The sequence below is a fragment of the Crocuta crocuta genome, unplaced genomic scaffold (genome assembly GCF_008692635.1).
Source record: "Crocuta crocuta isolate KB4526 unplaced genomic scaffold, BGI_CrCroc_1.0 scaffold340, whole genome shotgun sequence".
NCBI classification, from domain to species: domain Eukaryota; kingdom Metazoa; phylum Chordata; class Mammalia; order Carnivora; family Hyaenidae; genus Crocuta; species Crocuta crocuta.
In genome coordinates this window covers 2,306,072-2,323,951 of record NW_027530642.1, presented here as the reverse complement: position 1 = coordinate 2,323,951, position 17,880 = coordinate 2,306,072, and the positions used below count along the sequence as shown (strand labels likewise).

Below are 17,880 nucleotides of genomic sequence, written 5' to 3'. Positions count from 1 at the left end.
TGAGACTTTTGTCCAAAGAAGCTGCACCATTTTATATTCCCATGACTGTGTTAGAGGGTTCCAGTTTCTCCACAGCATCACCAGTATTTATTATTATCTTTCTTTGATTTTAGCCATCTTGGTGGGTGTGAAGTGGTATCTCATTGTGGTTTTTGATTTGCATTTACCTGGTGGCTAGTGATATTGAGTATCTTTTCATGTGATTTATTGGCCATTTTCACCTCTTTGGCAGAATAGCCATTCAGATGCTTTGTCTATTTTTTAAATTGGATTGTCTTTTTATTATTGAATTGTAATAGTTCTTCTATTTTCTGAATTTAAGTCTCTGATCAGAAATATGAATTGCAGAAATTTTCTCCCATTGTGTGGGTTGTTTTTCACTTTCTTGATGGTGTCCTTTGAGGCACAAATGTTTTTTAATTTTGGTAATGTTTAATTTACCAATTATCTTTTGCTTGTGATTTTGCTGTCCATATTTGACACCACTACCTAATCTGAAGCCATGAAGATTTACACTTATGTTTTCTAAGAGTTTTATAGTATTAGTTCCTGTGTTTAGGTCTTTGATCTATTTTGAGTTAATTTGTACATATGGTGTGAGGGAGACTTCCAACTTTGTTCTTTGAATGTGGCTATCCAGTAGTCCCAGCATGATTTGTTGAAAAGAGGATTCTTTCTCCATTGACTTATCTTGGCACCCTGTCAAAAATCAATTGACCATAGCTGTGAGGGTTTCTTTCTGGACTCTCAGTTCTGTTCCATTGATCTATATGTTTATCCTTATGCCAGTACCATATTGTAGGTAGCTTTGTACTGAGTTTTGAAATTGGGAAGTCCTCCAACTTTGTTCTTCTTTTTCAAAGTTGTTTTGGCCAATCTGAGCCTTTTGAATTTCCATATGAATTTTAGAATCAGCTTGTCAACTTCTGCAAAAAGGCAACTAGGATTTTGACAGGGACCTCACTGAATCTGCAGATCAGTTTCAGGAATANGCTCGGAGCCTGGAGCCTGCTTCTGATTCAGTGTCTCCCTCTCTCTCTGCCTCTCCCCTGCTTGCATTCTGTGTCTCTCTCAAAAATAAATAAACATTAAAAAAAAAGATATTTTATAGATTTTTCTCCTTCTGATCCTCTTATGAATTTAACTGCCCCAGAACTAGATGCCTTGTTTGAATCCCTCCAACCTGTGAGTAAATGATACCCTTTTAGGTGTTGAAGAGAGTTGCCTTGGTGGGGAAGCTGGGCAGGATCCTCTCTGAGACTTCCACAGCCTTTACTGGCTTTCTGCCAGTTTCTTTCCTTGCGGGGTTATGTGGCTCCTCTCTTCCTTACACTTGGGAGAAAAATGAGATCACCCTGGATAGCATAGGTGCCAGAGTAGGGCCAGTTTCCAAAGAGTCCCCTCCGGCTTGACCTGGGGGCACACTCAGCACTTAGCTGTCCCCTGACAGCTAGTGTTGGGGGCTGGGCAAGATGGCATGTTGAGATTGACCATGGATCCTGTCTCCTTACCAGGTTATCTGAGACAGCACATCAGACTCGGGGGGCTTCAGCTGGGGGGGAGCCCACATATAGGGAGGCAGTTGTGCCAGTCTGCCAGTGTCAGAAGGATTTTTATTTATAGCCTTTAATGTACGTGTACTTTCCACACTTGGCTGCAGATTCTTGGAGGGCAGGAAGTTGACTTTCTTTCATTGTAATATTCTCTCATTGCCAGCGGCAGTGCATTTGGTAGATGTTTCCAGCTTCGGGCAGGGCAGCACGAGATACGTTTCCTGCTTTGCTGCTACCTGGCTCTGCAGGCAGGTTCCTTCGTCTTTCTGGGATTGATTCTTCATCTATAAAATGAGCAATTTGTGGAGTGACCTCTGAGGGCTCTCTTAGCGTAGTGCCTAGGGTTCTGGGGCCTTCCAGAGCTCCCCAAATGTATCCTTATTGTGTAGCTCAGAGAAGTCGTCGTCCTTCTTTTTTCTGTCGTAGCATCACTGAGAAAATCCATCCTGGGAATGATACCCTTTATACCCTCGCCATCCTTCCCCAACACACAACAGAAAGGGTTTTTTTCGTTCATGTCTTTTAAAGCAGGCAAATCCATAACAATAAAAAAAGAAGGGTTGTGGAGGGGAGGTTTTGAGATGAGGGCCAATGGTGAGCCCTCTCAGGCTCCTGCTCTTCCTCTGAGCTGCTTGCATTTCAGGCTGGTTGCAAGAAAAGAGTCTCGTGGTCAGAGAATGAGGGTCGTTGGTGACCTTCATAAAGTACAGGATGGGCCAGAGGTCCCAGTGGAGAGGGAGAGGAAGTCACCTGTGGCTCTGGAACTTGGTGGGGAAGCAAGGCAGAATTAGATGATTTGGAGGGGGTTCCTTGAATGCAACAAGGTCCTTTTTGTAATGCACGCAGAAGAAAAATAAGATGCAGTGAGGAATATGCAGGTTCCCATCCTCTGAGAGCTTGCTCCTGGGGAAGATGGGCAGAGATACAATATAACCGTTGTTCAGGGTTCAAAGAAATTAGCTCAAAGGAGGGGATAGTTACTCCCAACCTAAGGAACAGAGGTTTCCTGGAAGCGCCTGTCTGCATCTTCCCCCACCCATCCCATGCAGTGCCTCACCTTTGCTCTGCTCAGGTATGCGGTGGCAAATTTAGAAATTTACAAGTGGGGCACTAACTGGGAAGGTTGGGAGCCAGAAGCCAAGTGAGCTCAGCCCGCCCATGTGTACTTTGCACTTTTTCCATTTCCCTTGTTATCAGGCACTGTCACTGTACTTCATTCATAGTGCAGCTGTCACCGAGCTACTGTGACAATGGCTGCTTCTGCCCCAGAGACCACCACAGGCTTGGAGCTAAAGGCCCCAGCCTCTGGAGGTCTTAGCACTGACCCTGTCCCTCCAGCTGCCATGTCCACGCAGAGGCTTCGGAATGAGGACTACCATGACTACAGCTCCACGGACGTGAGCCCCGAGGAGAGCCCGTCCGAAGGCCTGAACAGCTTCTCTTCCCCGGGCTCTTACCAGCGGTTTGGGGAAAGCAACAGCACAACGTAAGTTTCTTTTACCCTCCTGGGTGGGATTCATGTTCCTACGTTCTGTATTCATAATGTAGTCTCCCTTAGAGATATGTTTGCTCCCCCATTTCATCAGTTCCCCACTTTACAGATGGAAGGAAGATATAAAGAGACTGAGTGAGTAACAGTGCTGAGATTTGAGCTCCTTGCCGGCCACCTTCCCAACTGTTTTATATTCTTTGCTCCTTTCAGCCGTGTTGGTCCCTGAAGGCTGGTGCTGAACGTAAGAGAAACTTCTAGAGAGAAGATTCTCTTAATTCAGAAGCACAGGTGATCTGCCTTAGAACCTCAAATACCTCTAGGCTCAGTTGGAAACTTCCTTTGCAGAGTCCTGCTCAGACTTCTGTCCCCATCACAAAACAGCCAGTTGATTTGGCTGAAGAAGTGGTAAGAGGGAGGAAGGAATAATTTCTCCTGCATTTAAAAAATTCAAGAGGTTGAGAGCAGGAGGTCTGCTTTGCATTCTCTAGGGAGGGTTTAAGTTTTTATTACTGGAGACTGAATCCCAAGACTCATCTGAGTGCCCTCTCTGGGCCTTAGTTTCCTCAAATATAAGAGGAAGCTGAGGACCCCACTGTGAAGGTATGCTGACTGTCTGGTGCCCACCCACTTGAATTAGAAGATTCACAAGAGGGTTTTCTACCCCACTGAGTTTTCATACTTAGTCCTGAACCTCAAGTAGACCTCTGATATTTTCTCTATACTCCAGCATTCCATCCTTTTTGGTGCCTTCTGTTTATTCCTCAAACTTAGCTGTTACCCTGTCTGTGTTCCTTCGTGGGTTGCGTGTGACTTATTGAGGGATCTTTTATGTGCTAGACTTGTGCTGTCCTGTGTGACTGCCCAAGGAGGCTATTGAAACTTCTCTTGGAGGTCATTACTGGTGAAGCTCCCTTTGGCTGTGGGCTCTCCTGGGACAGGGCATTTTCCCTGGGGATAGAACCAGAGGGTATGGTCTGTCCACATTACCACTCAGTGACTTCTGCTCCGAAAGATTCGGTCTCTATAGCTTATGTCTCATGTGGCACGCCTCTGTAGATTCCCCCATTTGCTTGCAGTGCCAGCTGATGGGAAGGATTGCGTGGACAACTGGCAGCAGTGAGGACCGTCTTTCCCTTCTTTCCCCTAACCCGACCACCCAGCTGGCATCCCCACAGGCAGCAGCAGCTCCAAATGCAGCCAGTGACACGTGACAGCTTCCCTTCAGAAGTCACAGTCCTTGTGCAGTTGTTCTTCCAAGCTTCTCTCCCTGTAGTTTCTCTTCCAGTTTCAGGCATCAGCTTGCCTGTGCAATGGTTTTCATATAGGGTTTAGATTTTCATTTTTAAAGGGACCTCTCTGAAGTTCAAATCCAACCACTAGCAGCTTCAGGCTGGTGACTCACAGGTTTTGTATGTATTGGAAGTTATGCGTGCCCATTAGCTATTCTGAATATCTCTTTTTTCACACTGGGTTATAACTAGTATCAACCCCACACTATTTCTCCTTGCTTGTTAGAAATTGAGGCAATCAGGAGATACCTTCTTCTGGTTTGTACTGGGACATTTTCCTGGGTACACTTTGTTGTGAGGGCCTATCCTGCCCTGATTCTGTGCTATGGGGTAGGTGACCAGGGAAAGCCCATCTGTAAGTGATGTCTGATATCACAAGCAATAGAGGGAAAAGTACTCCCTTGGGACTTGGAGGGTTGGTTATGTAACCAACTACTCACGCTGGATCCACCTGAGCATTTATGTGTAGAAAGCATGCCAGGTATAATTAAGATAGAAGCTGATTCAGGAGACCTTGTTAGGTCACGTGGATCTCTCACATATCATGGTGTTAGAGACAAGCTTTTGAGCTGGAGTCCTTGTCTCCTGTGCCTTGCCCCACCCTGTTATCTGCTTTGTCCATGAGCAAAGAACGTGGAACAAAGTACAAGGAACAAAATGCAAGGAATAAAGTACATGCTTGCACATACCTGGCTCTTCTAAGGGTTAAGGGCTCAGGAAAAATCCCTAATCAGGGGTGCGAATAGGAACACCTGACACTTCCATAGTGGTGTGTTTAGTGAGGTTATTTCCTAACACTTGATGTTGTCAAGCTGTTGACTGCTTTGACAACAGCCACATGTTACTCCGTGGGGCCTTTTTTCTTCTTGGTGCCCTGTTGACTTACATTATACCAGCTTTTGATTGAGCTTTGGTACTTCTCCCCCAGGCTGGCAGGCTGTGAAACTAGTTGACTACTCTAGGTTGTCTAGAGCGGCTGTTTGCAAAGTGTGACCCTTTGGGGTTCCCAAGGCCATTTCAAGAAGTCTGTGAGATTGAAACTATTTTCATAATAATGCTAAAATGTTACTTGCCTTTCCACTGTGTTGACATTTACAGTGATGGTTCAGCAGCAGTGGTGGGTAAAACTGCTGGTGGGTTAGCATAGATCAAGGCAATACTACCAACTTAGGCCATTCATCGTATTTTTCTCTGCCACACATGTACAAAGAATAAGCCAGTTTCACTTGAGCAGGTCCTTGATGAAGCAGTCAAATTACTCATTTTATTACTTAATCCTTCAGTACAGGTTTAATAATCTCCATGACAGATGGGAAGTACACGTGAAATACCTCTACTGCATACCAAAGTATGACACCTGTCTCAAGGACGAGAACCTTGAGTGATTGCTTTGTGAACTAACTAGCTGCTTGGGTTTTGTTTTCTGTTTTTTGTTTTTTGTAGAATACTATTTCTGCTAGGAAGAACTAACAAGCTGTAGGTTTTTCAGACCTGAGGGCTTGGCAGACATTTTCTTGAAAATGAAAATAATGAGGGGCGCCTGGGTGGCTTAATCGGTTAAGCGTCCGACTTTCGCTTAGGTCATGATCTCATGGTTTGTGGGTTTGAGCCCCACGTCGGGCTTTGTGCTGACTGCCAGCTCAGAGCCTGGAGCCTGCTTCAGAGTCTGTGACTCCCTCTCTCTCTGACCCTCCCCTGCTCACGCTGTCTCTCTCTCTCTCTCTCTCTCTCTCCTAGAAATAAATAAAACATTTAAAAAAAATTTTAAAAAAATGAAAATGAAAATAATGAGACCATGATCTCACAAAAAACAATCAGTGGTATTTGTGGTCCACATTAGGTTTTCAAGCAAAACTAGAAAACACAGTATCCAGCACTGACCTTGACAGCTTCCCTCTACTTAAAGATTTTAGGGTGCCTGGGTGTCTCAGTTGGTCTCAGTTAATTTCGACTCAGTAGATGATCCCAGGGTTGTACATCTGATCCCCATGTCAGGCTCCACGCTGAGTATGGAGCCTGCTTAAGATTCTCTCTCCCCTTCTGCACCTCTCCCCAACTTGTGCTCTCTCTCTCTCTCTCTCTCTCTCTCTCTTAAAAAAAAAAAAATACTTCAGTGATATTAATAAATGTGAGTTTTTCGGATATTGTGTAATGAAATGTACCAATGTTGAGAAGAACTGCATAACTGAGGGAACCAGTATCTTCCAAATGGCCAGTGTGATATTAGAAAATTGTGCATGGGGAAAAGATCCATTCAAAGAGCAAGATCACCAGTACGTTGTAATCTGAGAGGATACCGAAAAGTGCAGACTCCCATGTTGTAACTAACTTCTAAGAAATAGCCACATGTCGAGTATTGGTGTAGTATCAAAAGAAAACTACCACAGTTGTCTACAGAGACTATTAAAACACATTCCAACTGCATGTCTTTGTGAGGACAGATTTTCTTCATGTACTTCAACCAAAACAACATACATATCACAACAGATTTAATGCAGAAGTAGATAATGCAGCTATCAAGCAAGACATTAAAGAAGTTTCCAAAAAAAGTAAATTAGTGCCAGTCTTCATTTTAGAATATAGAATTACCTTTCATTTAAAAATCTGTTATTTATGGGGGTGCCTGGGTGGCTTAGTTGATTAAGTTGGTTTCAGCTCAGGTCATGATCTCATGGTCATGCGATTGAGCTCCAAGTTGGGCTCTGTGCTAAGCGTGGAACCTGCTTGATTCTCTCTCTCCCTCTCCCTCTGCCCTTCTGCTTGCGCACTCTCTCTCTCTTTCAAATAAAAAAATAAAGCAATAAAAAATAAAATTAAAAATCTATATTTATATTAACATAATTTTATTTTTAAATTAATTTGATTTTAAATATATTAATTTAAAATAAATAAAATATATTTATTTTATTCTTATGTGTTGTTAATTAATGCATATTTTTAAACTTCTCAATTTTAATTTGTAATGTATATCAGCAGATATAATCTGTACAATTAAAAGCTATTTGGTATCCTTAATACTTTATAAGTATATAAAGGGTTCCTGAGACTAAAAAGTGTAAGAATTACTGATTTGAAACATAAACCAAACTACAGAGATTTGCAAGGTTTCCTCCTTATATCCTCCATAATTAAGACTTTGCAGTCAATGGAGTTGATTTTGTGATACTCGTGGTTTTGGGTAATCCCAGCTTGGGGCCATTGGTTAAAGAGAGTAATATTGGGCAGTTGCCCAGAATCCAGGTGTTTCAGAGCTGAGGAGACCTTAGAAAGGATGCTGTCCTATCCAGTCCCCTCACTCTACAGCTGAGACTAAGGTCCACACAAAGGAAGGGAATTGTCAAATAGAGTTACTGGCAGAGCCAGGGCTAAAAGGGACCTGATCTCCCACAAAACCCAGCTCAGAGGCATTTTGGGGAGGCCTCGGGTAGGCAGGTGGGTTTGCTACAATGCTTACCTTTGCCTTGAGTGGATTAAACATTTGCTGAGATAGACATTTGTTTGTCTTATCATCCTGTGTATAATCTTCTGGTCACTGGCTGCTGATAATGAAGGAGTCACCCCTGTACCCGTGCGGTCCTTGGGCTGTTTCCTTGGGATAGTCCAAGGGAGCGCTCAACCTCTTCCCGTTTAGAGACTCAAAGACATTTTCTTGATTGATAAGAGAAGCTTGGAGACAGTAGGAAGATCAAGAGGTCTTCTTCCTAGAGGGAGAAGGAGAAATGTTACTGAAAGTAAAATTCCATTCCAGAGAGTAGAGATAGGTCATACTTGTTATGGTCTTTATGAGTTAACATATGTTATTTGCTTTCGGTTCCTTCTGAATTGCTGATTTGAAGAAATATATGGAAACATCATTTAGGAGGGATTTAGGGTATTTTTGCAGAAGAATTTTCAGATGGTGCCAGGGGCCAAATTCTGAGTGAGTCTGTATACTGGGGGCAAAGCTATGGCTGTATTTGACCTGCTTGTATCCCTCTGGAGGTAGCAGGGTAGAAAATAGGGCAGATGAAGACACTACTCTGTTGTCAGGCCTTTGAGGAGACACGCTCCTCTGTGCTGATGCCCCATGTCTCTCTCTAGGCTCATATTCCCAGGCCTTTCTTCCCCAGGGGCCCCCTTGCAAGCTCTGCCTGTCCCCCCGGGCTCAGCTCAGGCCTCCACTCTGGGACCCTCACCTGCCCCTCCCTCCCTGAGCACTTAAGAAGGTATCTCTGCCTGGGTGGTTATTAGTGTATCTGCCTTATTTTTTCATTGAAGCATTGTTAATTTCTAGAGACCGAGGTCCGTATCTGATTCATACTTATTTCTACCATGGTATGAACACAGTGTTTTACACAGAACAGATGGTATTTGCTGAGTGAAAAAATGAATGAGGATGCGAGAGAGGCTTTATAATCACAGTGTGAGATGGACAGTCTATAATAGGTGAGGGGGAAATCTAGCCTCAAGGCAGAAGGATAAACTAGGTAATGTTTAAAGAGGGCTTCTCCAGTCCTAGGATCTGACTTTCTATTTTAAATACATAGTATCCCAGGGACTGGCCGGAGGTAGTACTTGGTTCACTTTGCATACAGTTTTCTTTTAGGAGTTCTGGACTTCTGTTTTTTATTTCCTTCATTCTTCTCTTATACCGATGTCTGTCCTTCACACTTCACGCTTGTCAGCCTCCATTGTGGTGTTGGATACGAGTCTCCATAGTGGACAGTTCTGGTGAAACCCAGGCCAGACCCACTAGGAAAAGATAAAGTGCCTACGGGAGCCCTGGTGTCCCTCTGGTCTAATCTGCCATAGAGATGGGGCTCTTGGAGATCCCACAGGGAACAGAGCTGAGAGCACAGGGGCTTGGAGAGGGCTCGCGGGTCAGACTGTCTGGGTTGGAATCCTGGGTTGGAATCCTGGCCGAACTCTTTATTAGGTATGTGACCTCGAGCAATTGTCTTCCTCATCCATAAAATAAAGTTAACACGTATCTCATAGGGTCATTGTGGAAATTGAATGAGAGAAGGCATGAAAGCCTTTAGCACATTGCTACATGCTTAATAAATGCTGGCTGTCATTATTGTTAACATGCCCTTGTCTCCCGTCTTTCCACTTCAGATGGTTCCAGACCTTGGTCCACTTGCTAAAAGGCAACATTGGCACCGGCCTCCTGGGGCTGCCCCTGGCAGTGAAGAATGCAGGCATCTTGGTAAGGATCTGCATTGGCAGGGGCAAGTCTCCTGACAAATTTTAGGAGATGGTGTGTGTGTTTTTAAATTTGCTTTGTTTAAAACACTTAAAAAGCTTTTCTCTTTAATTCAACTGAGAAAGAGCAATATTCAGGTGTTCATTGACTTAAACATATTTATTGAGGGCCTTTTGTGTGCTAGACATTGTTCTAGGCTCTGAATATTACCAGTGAATAAAAAAGAGGAAGATTCTTGCCCTAATGGAGCTTACCCTGCAGTGAGGAGGATGTAATTAAAATGTCTCGGAGTTTCTGTCAATAATATCGAGTAATGAATGCATAACAGAAGTCTGTTGGTTTTTTTACATGCTCCTTCCACGTCCCCATCCCTAGGAGGCCAGCTCTAAGAATTTTACTTTTTCTGTTATGATCCATCCCCTACAGACTGTAATCTAAAACCATTTGGCTTCTCTTAGAGCTGGAGCTAGCTCAGCCTTAGCTAAGGCCTGAGCTAAGAGCTGGTTTTCTTGATCTGGTCTTACTCTAATGAGAACTTTCCACTTCCCTCCACTCCTTCTCCGTCTCTTCTTCCCAGAACTTTCTCTTTCCCTCCACCCCTTCCCTGTCCCTTCTTCCCAGACCATAGGAGCCTTTAGTTCAGCTGATTTGCAGCTGTTTTGGACCAGCCTTATGTTGTGTCATTCTTCTCCATGAGGTTACCTCTTTCGGAAGCATGCTGAGGTTCAGATGATGCCCTTCTCCCTGAGCCCACCTCCACGATCACATTTCTGTCTTGAATATTGTGCCAGAAGTTCTGTCACTGGAAGGCGCCTTAGTAGTGTTGTGATTATTTGCAAATCCACTCTCCATTGGGTTCACTCCTAATTATACCTGCTTGTGTGTGTCTCTCTCTCTCTCACCCGCAACACCTATTCCCAGATGGGTCCCCTCAGCCTGCTGGTGATAGGCATCGTGGCTGTGCACTGCATGGGTATCCTGGTGAAATGTGCTCACCACTTCTGCCGCAGGTGAGCACCCTCTGAGCTGCCAGATTGTCCTTTGGGGTTCTGCTAGCAGCGCTGAAAGAGAGGACTTAGGCAAGTCACTCTAAATTCTCCATGCTGGCTGAAGGTGGCTGCTGATTATTGCAGAACTCCCTTTCCCCGGTTATTTTTGTGTTCTTTTTCAGTTTGTTGTCATCTGTCATATTGACTCGTGTCCAGCGGACAGAGCCCACCTTCTCATTTTATGTGCTTTGTAGTATTTACCCCCACTGAAACGGTTCTGCCAGATGGGCGGTAATTATAAGAAAGTAACTGACCTGTTGATTTCACATCTCTGATCCTTGAGAGCATTAGATGCAGGACCCAGTAGTTTCCCCGGGCCCGGGGTGACAGGTGGGGAACTGGCTGAAGTCTCAGTGAGCTACCTTTCTTCTGTCACTTACTGTCGAACCCACTGCACTCTGCCCTTCCTCTCTCCCTCCCCTCCTCCCAGACTGAACAAGCCCTTTGTGGACTATGGGGACACAGTGATGTACGGACTGGAATCCAGCCCCATCTCCTGGCTCCGGAACCACGCGCACTGGGGAAGGTAACCGCTTTCCTCCTTCGTTGCAGCTGCGGCCTCGCAGAGCAGAGGCCTTCACACAGGGAGGTGGGGTGCAGCACATGGTGTAAGCAATGGAAAGAGCATCGTTTGGCTAACGGGATTTGGCTCCTAGCTCAGCTCTGCCTGCGGTCATCTGGTGACCTTGGCTACATGACCCCTTTCTTCTCTGGTCCTCAGTTTCCTCACTGGTAAACCTGGGTGTTCCAGCTTTGGCGGTCAATGACCAGTGATTATTTTTTATTCACTCATTTGTTGAGTAAACATATTTAAGCACTCTTATAAGTCCTGCAGAATAATTCTCAATATAGGGAGGGGGGATTCCCCTGAGGTAAATAGTTTGGTCCTGACCCTCTAGGGACTTGAAGTCTCCTTACAGGAGAAGGGTATGTGGAAGGCTCAAGGACAAGAGGTTGGGAATAGTCTATACCGGTAGAGAAAGTGTCCTGAGCTAGAAGTGCATCCTAGGCGCTCAGACAGGGAGGAGATTTAAGGATAGTTGCCTGTGCCAGATGAGAAGTGCACATGATAGATGCTTTAAGGGCAGGGCACTGGGCAGGGGAAGGAAGGCTTCAAGGAAGAGGTAAGCTGAGCTAAAACAAATGGGTTTGTTGGGAAAAGAGACATTTCAAGAAGGGGGGAGGAGGGTATTTGGAAATTTATCCTTATGGTAAGTTTCCAGATGCCTGGAGAGAAACATTCTAATTTTTGTTTCCTGTTTAAGGAAATGGTATATTTAGAAGCAGAGAATTGATATTAAGGGCTGAATCCTTTACTTTTTTTTAAATGGAACTGCATTAAATCTATTTTCTCCATGAAAACTTTTTTTGTGGTCATAGGGAGTTTTTTATAGTTTCACACATAGTCAGCTTCCTCCTGGGGTACAGTTTATTTTGTGATTCTTGCAGCAGAATCATTTTCTGTGACTAGGAGAAGCCATAATGCCAAGTGGCCACCCCTGCTTAGTTGGTTGTCTGGTTCGTTGGTTAGTTGCTGATTGATTCTTTCTTTGCTCCCTTCCCTCCTTTCTTCTCTCTCCTCTCCTTTCTCTCTGTTTCTCTCTCTCTCTCTTTCTCTCCTTCTCCCCAGCTCCCTCCCTTCTCTCCCCATCCCTCCTCCCTCCTTCCTTATTTCCTCCCTTCCTTTATTTATTGAAATTGATGTGTGTTCGTGGTAAAAATATATATATATATTTTTGAGCAAGACAGGCATTCATAAAGGAAAAATAAAAGTATATTCTGGTCACACTCGCATGGGTATACTTTTGGCATTTTCTGTATGTATACAAACATACACATGTTCCTAATACTTTTTACACAAATTGACAGTACTCTAGGTACTATTAGGAAGCTGGGTTTTTTTGTTTGTTTGTTTGTTTTTTTGTTTGTTTCTATTAAAGGTCCTGGACCTATCTCTATCAGCACATAGAGATTTAACATATTCTTTTTACCTGCTGTATACCGCTCCATTTAAGAATGGTCTTTCATTTCATCATTTTCCTCTTGATGACCCTCTAGGTTGTTACCCGCTGTCGTTCACTGCCTCTGCCAGCAGTCTGTTTGGGTACCTCTGATTCTGTGTACTTCGGAGAGAGCAGGCTGTTTCTCAGATCCATATTATAGAAAGAGAGCATAGAGGGTTCCACTTCCTAGGCTTTTATGCTGTTTTCCTTGTAGCTTTGGAACAAACAGTGGAGACAGGATAGGCAGGCCATGGGGAGGGGGAGGCCGAGGGCTGGTCATTGGTCCTGGTGTGTGTGCTCCACTCCAGTCATTCTGATCTCGGGGTCGCCTGACCCCATGCAGCATCCTAGACAAGACGGAAGAAGGGGACCTCAGTCACCGCACACATAGCATCTTCTTCCACCCACCTCCAAAGCTCCAGACTGGTGGCACCTAGCACATTTTCTCCTTCTGTCAGGGCACACTCATCCTTGTCACCTGGTGGGAAGGGTCTGTGATGTCCTGGGAGGAAGCACTGTTCAAACACCTCTCTCTCGGGGACTCTTGCTTTTTCATTCTCATGATCTTCGTATTCCTTCCTTCCCCGTCTACAGGCACCTGGTGGACTTCTTCCTGATTGTCACGCAGCTGGGATTCTGCTGTGTCTATTTTGTCTTTCTGGCTGACAACTTTAAACAGGTAGGAGAGAGAAAATGGCAAGAGATCAGTGGATTTTGAGTTTAGGATTCCTTCTAAGCCAGTTTTGGTCAACAAAAGAATTAAGATTTTAACACATTGTGTAGAACAGCATCCTTTGTTTAATTTCATCTAAAGACCTAGGACACTGAGGAACTTCAAGAAATCTTGTCTGTCTTCCCGTCTTTAGGCAAGATAGGATCAAACCCAGCACAGACAGTTGGGCTGCTGATGAGCTGCACAGATCTCTGAAGACGGTTCACCAACCACAGACGTCTGTCTGGCCTTGTTTTCCTACTGAGCCTCCAGTTAGGAGCCCTTTTTGGTGGGAGGTCCACTGACCTCTGTCATTTGAGAAGCCTTATCTGTTGCTTTTCTTCCCCTCATTCTAGGTGATAGAAGCAGCCAATGGGACCACCAACAACTGCCACAACAATGAGACTGTGATTCTGACGCCCACCATGGACTCTCGACTCTACATGCTCACCTTCCTGCCCTTCGTGGTGCTGCTGGTTTTTGTCAGGAACCTCCGAGCCCTGTCCGTCTTCTCTCTGTTGGCCAACATCACCATGCTGGTTAGCCTGGTCATGATCTACCAGTTCATTGTCCAGGTAAGAGCCCAGGCTCTCCCTCTGCCTATTGTATAGTCAAAGAAGCAAACAAAACCAGTATGTAGAACATTAATTAGGGATTTGTTACTTACTTAAACATACACGTGGTATGTTTAGATTAGGGATTCTCAACTTTGGCACTGTTGACATTTTGGGCCAGACAACCTTTTGTCGTGGGGACTGCCCTGTGCATCGTGAGATGTTTAGCAGCACCCCTGGTCTCTACCCACCAGTTGCTAGTAGCAGCCACCCCCCGGTTAGGACAGCCAAAAATATCCCCAGACATTGCCAAGTGTGCTGGGGGTGGGGGTGTGTGTGCAAAATCATCCCTATTGAGATCACTGGTTTAGACTTTTTCTTAACTGCGTAGTTAATACATGGATCAATGTATAATGGGAAAATAGAAAAATATTAAGATGAAAACAAAAATCAACTTCTCTCACTATATATTTATTTATTTTTTACACATTTATTTATTTATTTTGAGAGAGAGAGCGCGCGCGCACAAGCAGTGGAGGGGGAGAGGGAGAAGGAGAAAGAGAATCCCAAGAAGGCTCCGTGCTGTCAGCACAGAGCCCACCATGGGGTTTCATCCCACAAACGGTGAGCTCATGACCTGAGCTGAAATCAAGAGTCGTACGCTTAACTGACTGAACCACCCAGGTGCCCCTCTAACTTAATATTTAGATAAAGCAATTTCTTACCACTCCAGTTATATATTTATTTGTCAAAATTATAAATCCAGTTATTGCTCCCCCTTCAGAGCCCATGGGGGCAGATCTGTGGGGCAGTGCAAGAGAAGACATCTGTATGTAGATGGGTAGAAGACCGGGCTGAGAAAAATGTGCCCTCAAACAGTGTGGCTCTTTATGGACGAGACCATGTGTTTTGCCAACACTCCAGAGAAAGAAAAGAATGAAAGCAGGTGAATAAAAGCATAACTTTAAAAAAAGGTATTTAGATTTAATTACTCAAAGAACTCATCAGTGCGTACTCATTAAACTGCAGACAATCCAAGCGTTGAAAACCACATCTCCACCGCGAGTCTCTTTCACACACTCACTGTGTGTGATCGGTCTGTCTCCGTCTAGGTCCTGTGAATGCATCTGTACGTAACATCGACAGTATCCTGGTTTGAGTTGTGTCTAGTACATAGAGAAATCTAGAAAACAAAAGAATGTTTTGTTTTGTTTTTAACATAATTTAAAAAATTATTCGATGTACTATTCATCTACCTTGTTTTTTTTTTCTGGGCCCGTGCCAGCGTGGCAGGGAGCTTTCCATGTTGATACGTGGGGTTTTACCTCATCCTTTTTAATTGTTACATAGTATCTCAGAGAATAGATGTGCCACAGTTTATTTAACCAGTCCCCAAGCAGTGGACTGTCAGGTCATTTATAAGTTTTTAGAGTTATTTTAGTATTATGGCAGTGAGTTTTCTGAGGCCTTTCTTTTTTTTCTATTTAAAAAAATTTTTTTAACATTTATTTAATTTTGAGAGACAGAGTACGAGCAGGGGTGGAGCAGAGAGGGAGGGAAACACAGAATCCAAAGCAGGCTCCAGGCTCTGAGCCGTCAGCACAGAGCCCGATGAACGGCTTGAGCCCACAAATCATGAGATCATACCTGAGCCAAAGTCAGATGTTTAACCAACTGGGCCACCCAGGTACCCCTTTAAGGCCCTTCTGTTTATGGACTTGTAGAAATACCCCTCCAAGGAGTATGCACATTTGAATTTTTATTTTGCCAAGTTGCTTTTTCCAAAAGCTATTTACCAATTTCATATAGGCTCCCTTCCATCGTATGTAAGTAGCCAACACTAGATGTATCAATCTTCTTAATATTGGTTAGTCTGACAGGTGAAGATTAACTCACTTTCATACGGTCTACTTAACAGTGACCCAGCCACTCACTGATATGGTTTCTAGGAAAGCAGCAGATTGTGAAACAGGTCTTCCTCTAGTGAGGAAGTGACATAACGAATTTAGATTAACATTGTACTCAGTGAGCACTTACTGTTTTTCTCCTGTCTTAGTCAGATGAGTGGCAGATACTGACTCCTCTTCTGCAGAACTGTTTTTTAAAAACAAAATAAACTGCTGTCCATGGCCCATTTTTATTGGGAATGGAAGGAGGGCCCGTGAATGCATAATTGACCATTTCCAGAGAGTTTCCTTCCCTGCCTCTGGCAAATTAAGTTAAAACAAAGAAGGGTAAATAAATGCATGATTTAACTTTATAATTAGAAATCTGAATCAGGACACACTGCAGTGGACATTAAAGAGAGCGAGGCCACCTCACATAGATGTGCACACACACCGCATTTAGGCTTTTTTTAAAAAAAAATACAATTTACTGTCAAATTGGCTTACATATAACACCCAGTGCTCATCCTAACAAGTGCCCTCCTCAGTGCCCATCACCCACGTTCCCCTCTCCCCCATCCCCCATCCACCCTCAGTTTGTTCTCTGTATTTAAGAGTCTCTAATGGTTTGCATCCCTCTCTCTCTCTGTGTTTGTAACTATTTTTCCCCTTCCCTTCCCCTCCCCCATGGTCTTCTGTTAAGTTTCTCAAGATCCACAAATGAGTGAAAACATATGATATCTGTCTTTCTCTGACTTATTTCACTTAACATAGTAGCTTCTAGTTCCATCCACATTGCTGCAAACAGCATGATTTTATTCTTTCTCATTGCCATGTAGTATTCCATTGTATATATAAACCACCACATCTTCTTTATCCATTCATCGGTTGATGGACATTTAGACTCTTTCCATAATTTGGCTATTGTTGAACGTGCTGCTGTAAACATTGGGGTACATGTACCCATAACACTGCGTTTAGTCTTAAACCACTGCGGGTCGTTGGACACAGCGGTGGTTGCCGTGATCTGGTGGCCAGGATGGAAATGTGGGGTTCAACAGCGCCTCCATCCCAGCTGAAGGCAGTGTCCGTATAGAGCGTTGTCTGTGCATACCACAAACCTGCACTTGCAGATGAAGCAGCCCCGCCCATTTTTGAGAGTGAGTGTGAGCCTGCCTCTGGGCTTAACCAGGAGGTGTGTGTGATCATACGGTGCTCTGCGCACTGGAGCAACATGGGGCGATGGTGGTTTGGCTCTGAGTCGAGCAGCATCTCTTTGATGTACATAGGTCGAGACACTCCCTTCGGGTCATTTTTGTTGCTGTATTGCTGTTGTCTTGTCTTGGCATCTTTTCCTGCTGTCCAGTGTTTCTGAACTTTTCCCGGGTCCCGAGCATGCGCGTGACTGATGTGCATGCTCCTCATGCAGACACCATCATGGGAAGCCTACTGAGGACTTCCACCTGTGCAGGCATCCCCATGTCTTCACCACCTGGAATGACAGATGGTGTCAGAGCAGAGGGCCTCCCCCAGAAGGGGCTCCCAGTAAATGTTTTTATCACTGCATTTCCTTCATTCTGAGATGCAGTTTTTTCACAGTTAGAATGTTTCCAGAATTGGAGTACATCTTGCAATCCTTATGTACATTTAATAGCATTTTCTCAAGAAGCTGTTATCACTGAAATTAATAGTATAGAATTGAGGAGGTCATATGTTGATAATGGGCTGATTTTAATTTGTATGTTTCTTTGCACATTAAACTTTTTCCATTTATTTTTTTAGAAGTTTGTTTATTTTGAGAGAGAGAGAGAGAGAGAAAGATACACATGAGCAGAGGAGGGGCAGAGAGAGAGAGAGAATCCCAAGCAAGCTATGCACTACTAATTCAGAGCCTGATGTGGGGCTTGAACTCACAAACCACGAGACCATGACCTGAGCTGAAATCAGGAGTCAGACACTTAACTGACTGGGCCACCCAGGCACTCCTAAACTTTTCCCATTTAATTGGTTGGGCTCTAAGTCAGTAGCAGTTATTAAGTATGTAGAATTATAAATTCCCTCTGCTGGCCTCATTCACACCAGTATCCCCAGACATGTATTCTGAAATTCCCTCTCTAATACTTCAGCCAGATCTGATGTACGAGGCTGGATAATAGT

The 17,880-nt window shown here is 44.2% G+C and overlaps 1 protein-coding gene across 3 annotated transcripts in view; it reads left to right on the top strand.

The window, feature by feature from the left end:
- The window catches only part of SLC36A1 (solute carrier family 36 member 1), a 66,854-nt gene that overhangs the window by 26,587 nt on the left and 22,387 nt on the right, over window positions 1–17,880 (top strand). For all 3 annotated transcript variants that reach the window (XM_077768983.1, XM_077768985.1, XM_077768984.1), the window contains exons 2-7: window positions 2,892–3,039; window positions 9,432–9,522; window positions 10,441–10,529; window positions 10,999–11,094; window positions 13,166–13,250; window positions 13,640–13,858. In XM_077768983.1, coding sequence (XP_077625109.1) covers window positions 2,892–3,039; window positions 9,432–9,522; window positions 10,441–10,529; window positions 10,999–11,094; window positions 13,166–13,250; window positions 13,640–13,858 — 728 coding nt within the window. The remainder of the gene's footprint in view (window positions 1–2,891; window positions 3,040–9,431; window positions 9,523–10,440; window positions 10,530–10,998; window positions 11,095–13,165; window positions 13,251–13,639; window positions 13,859–17,880) is intronic.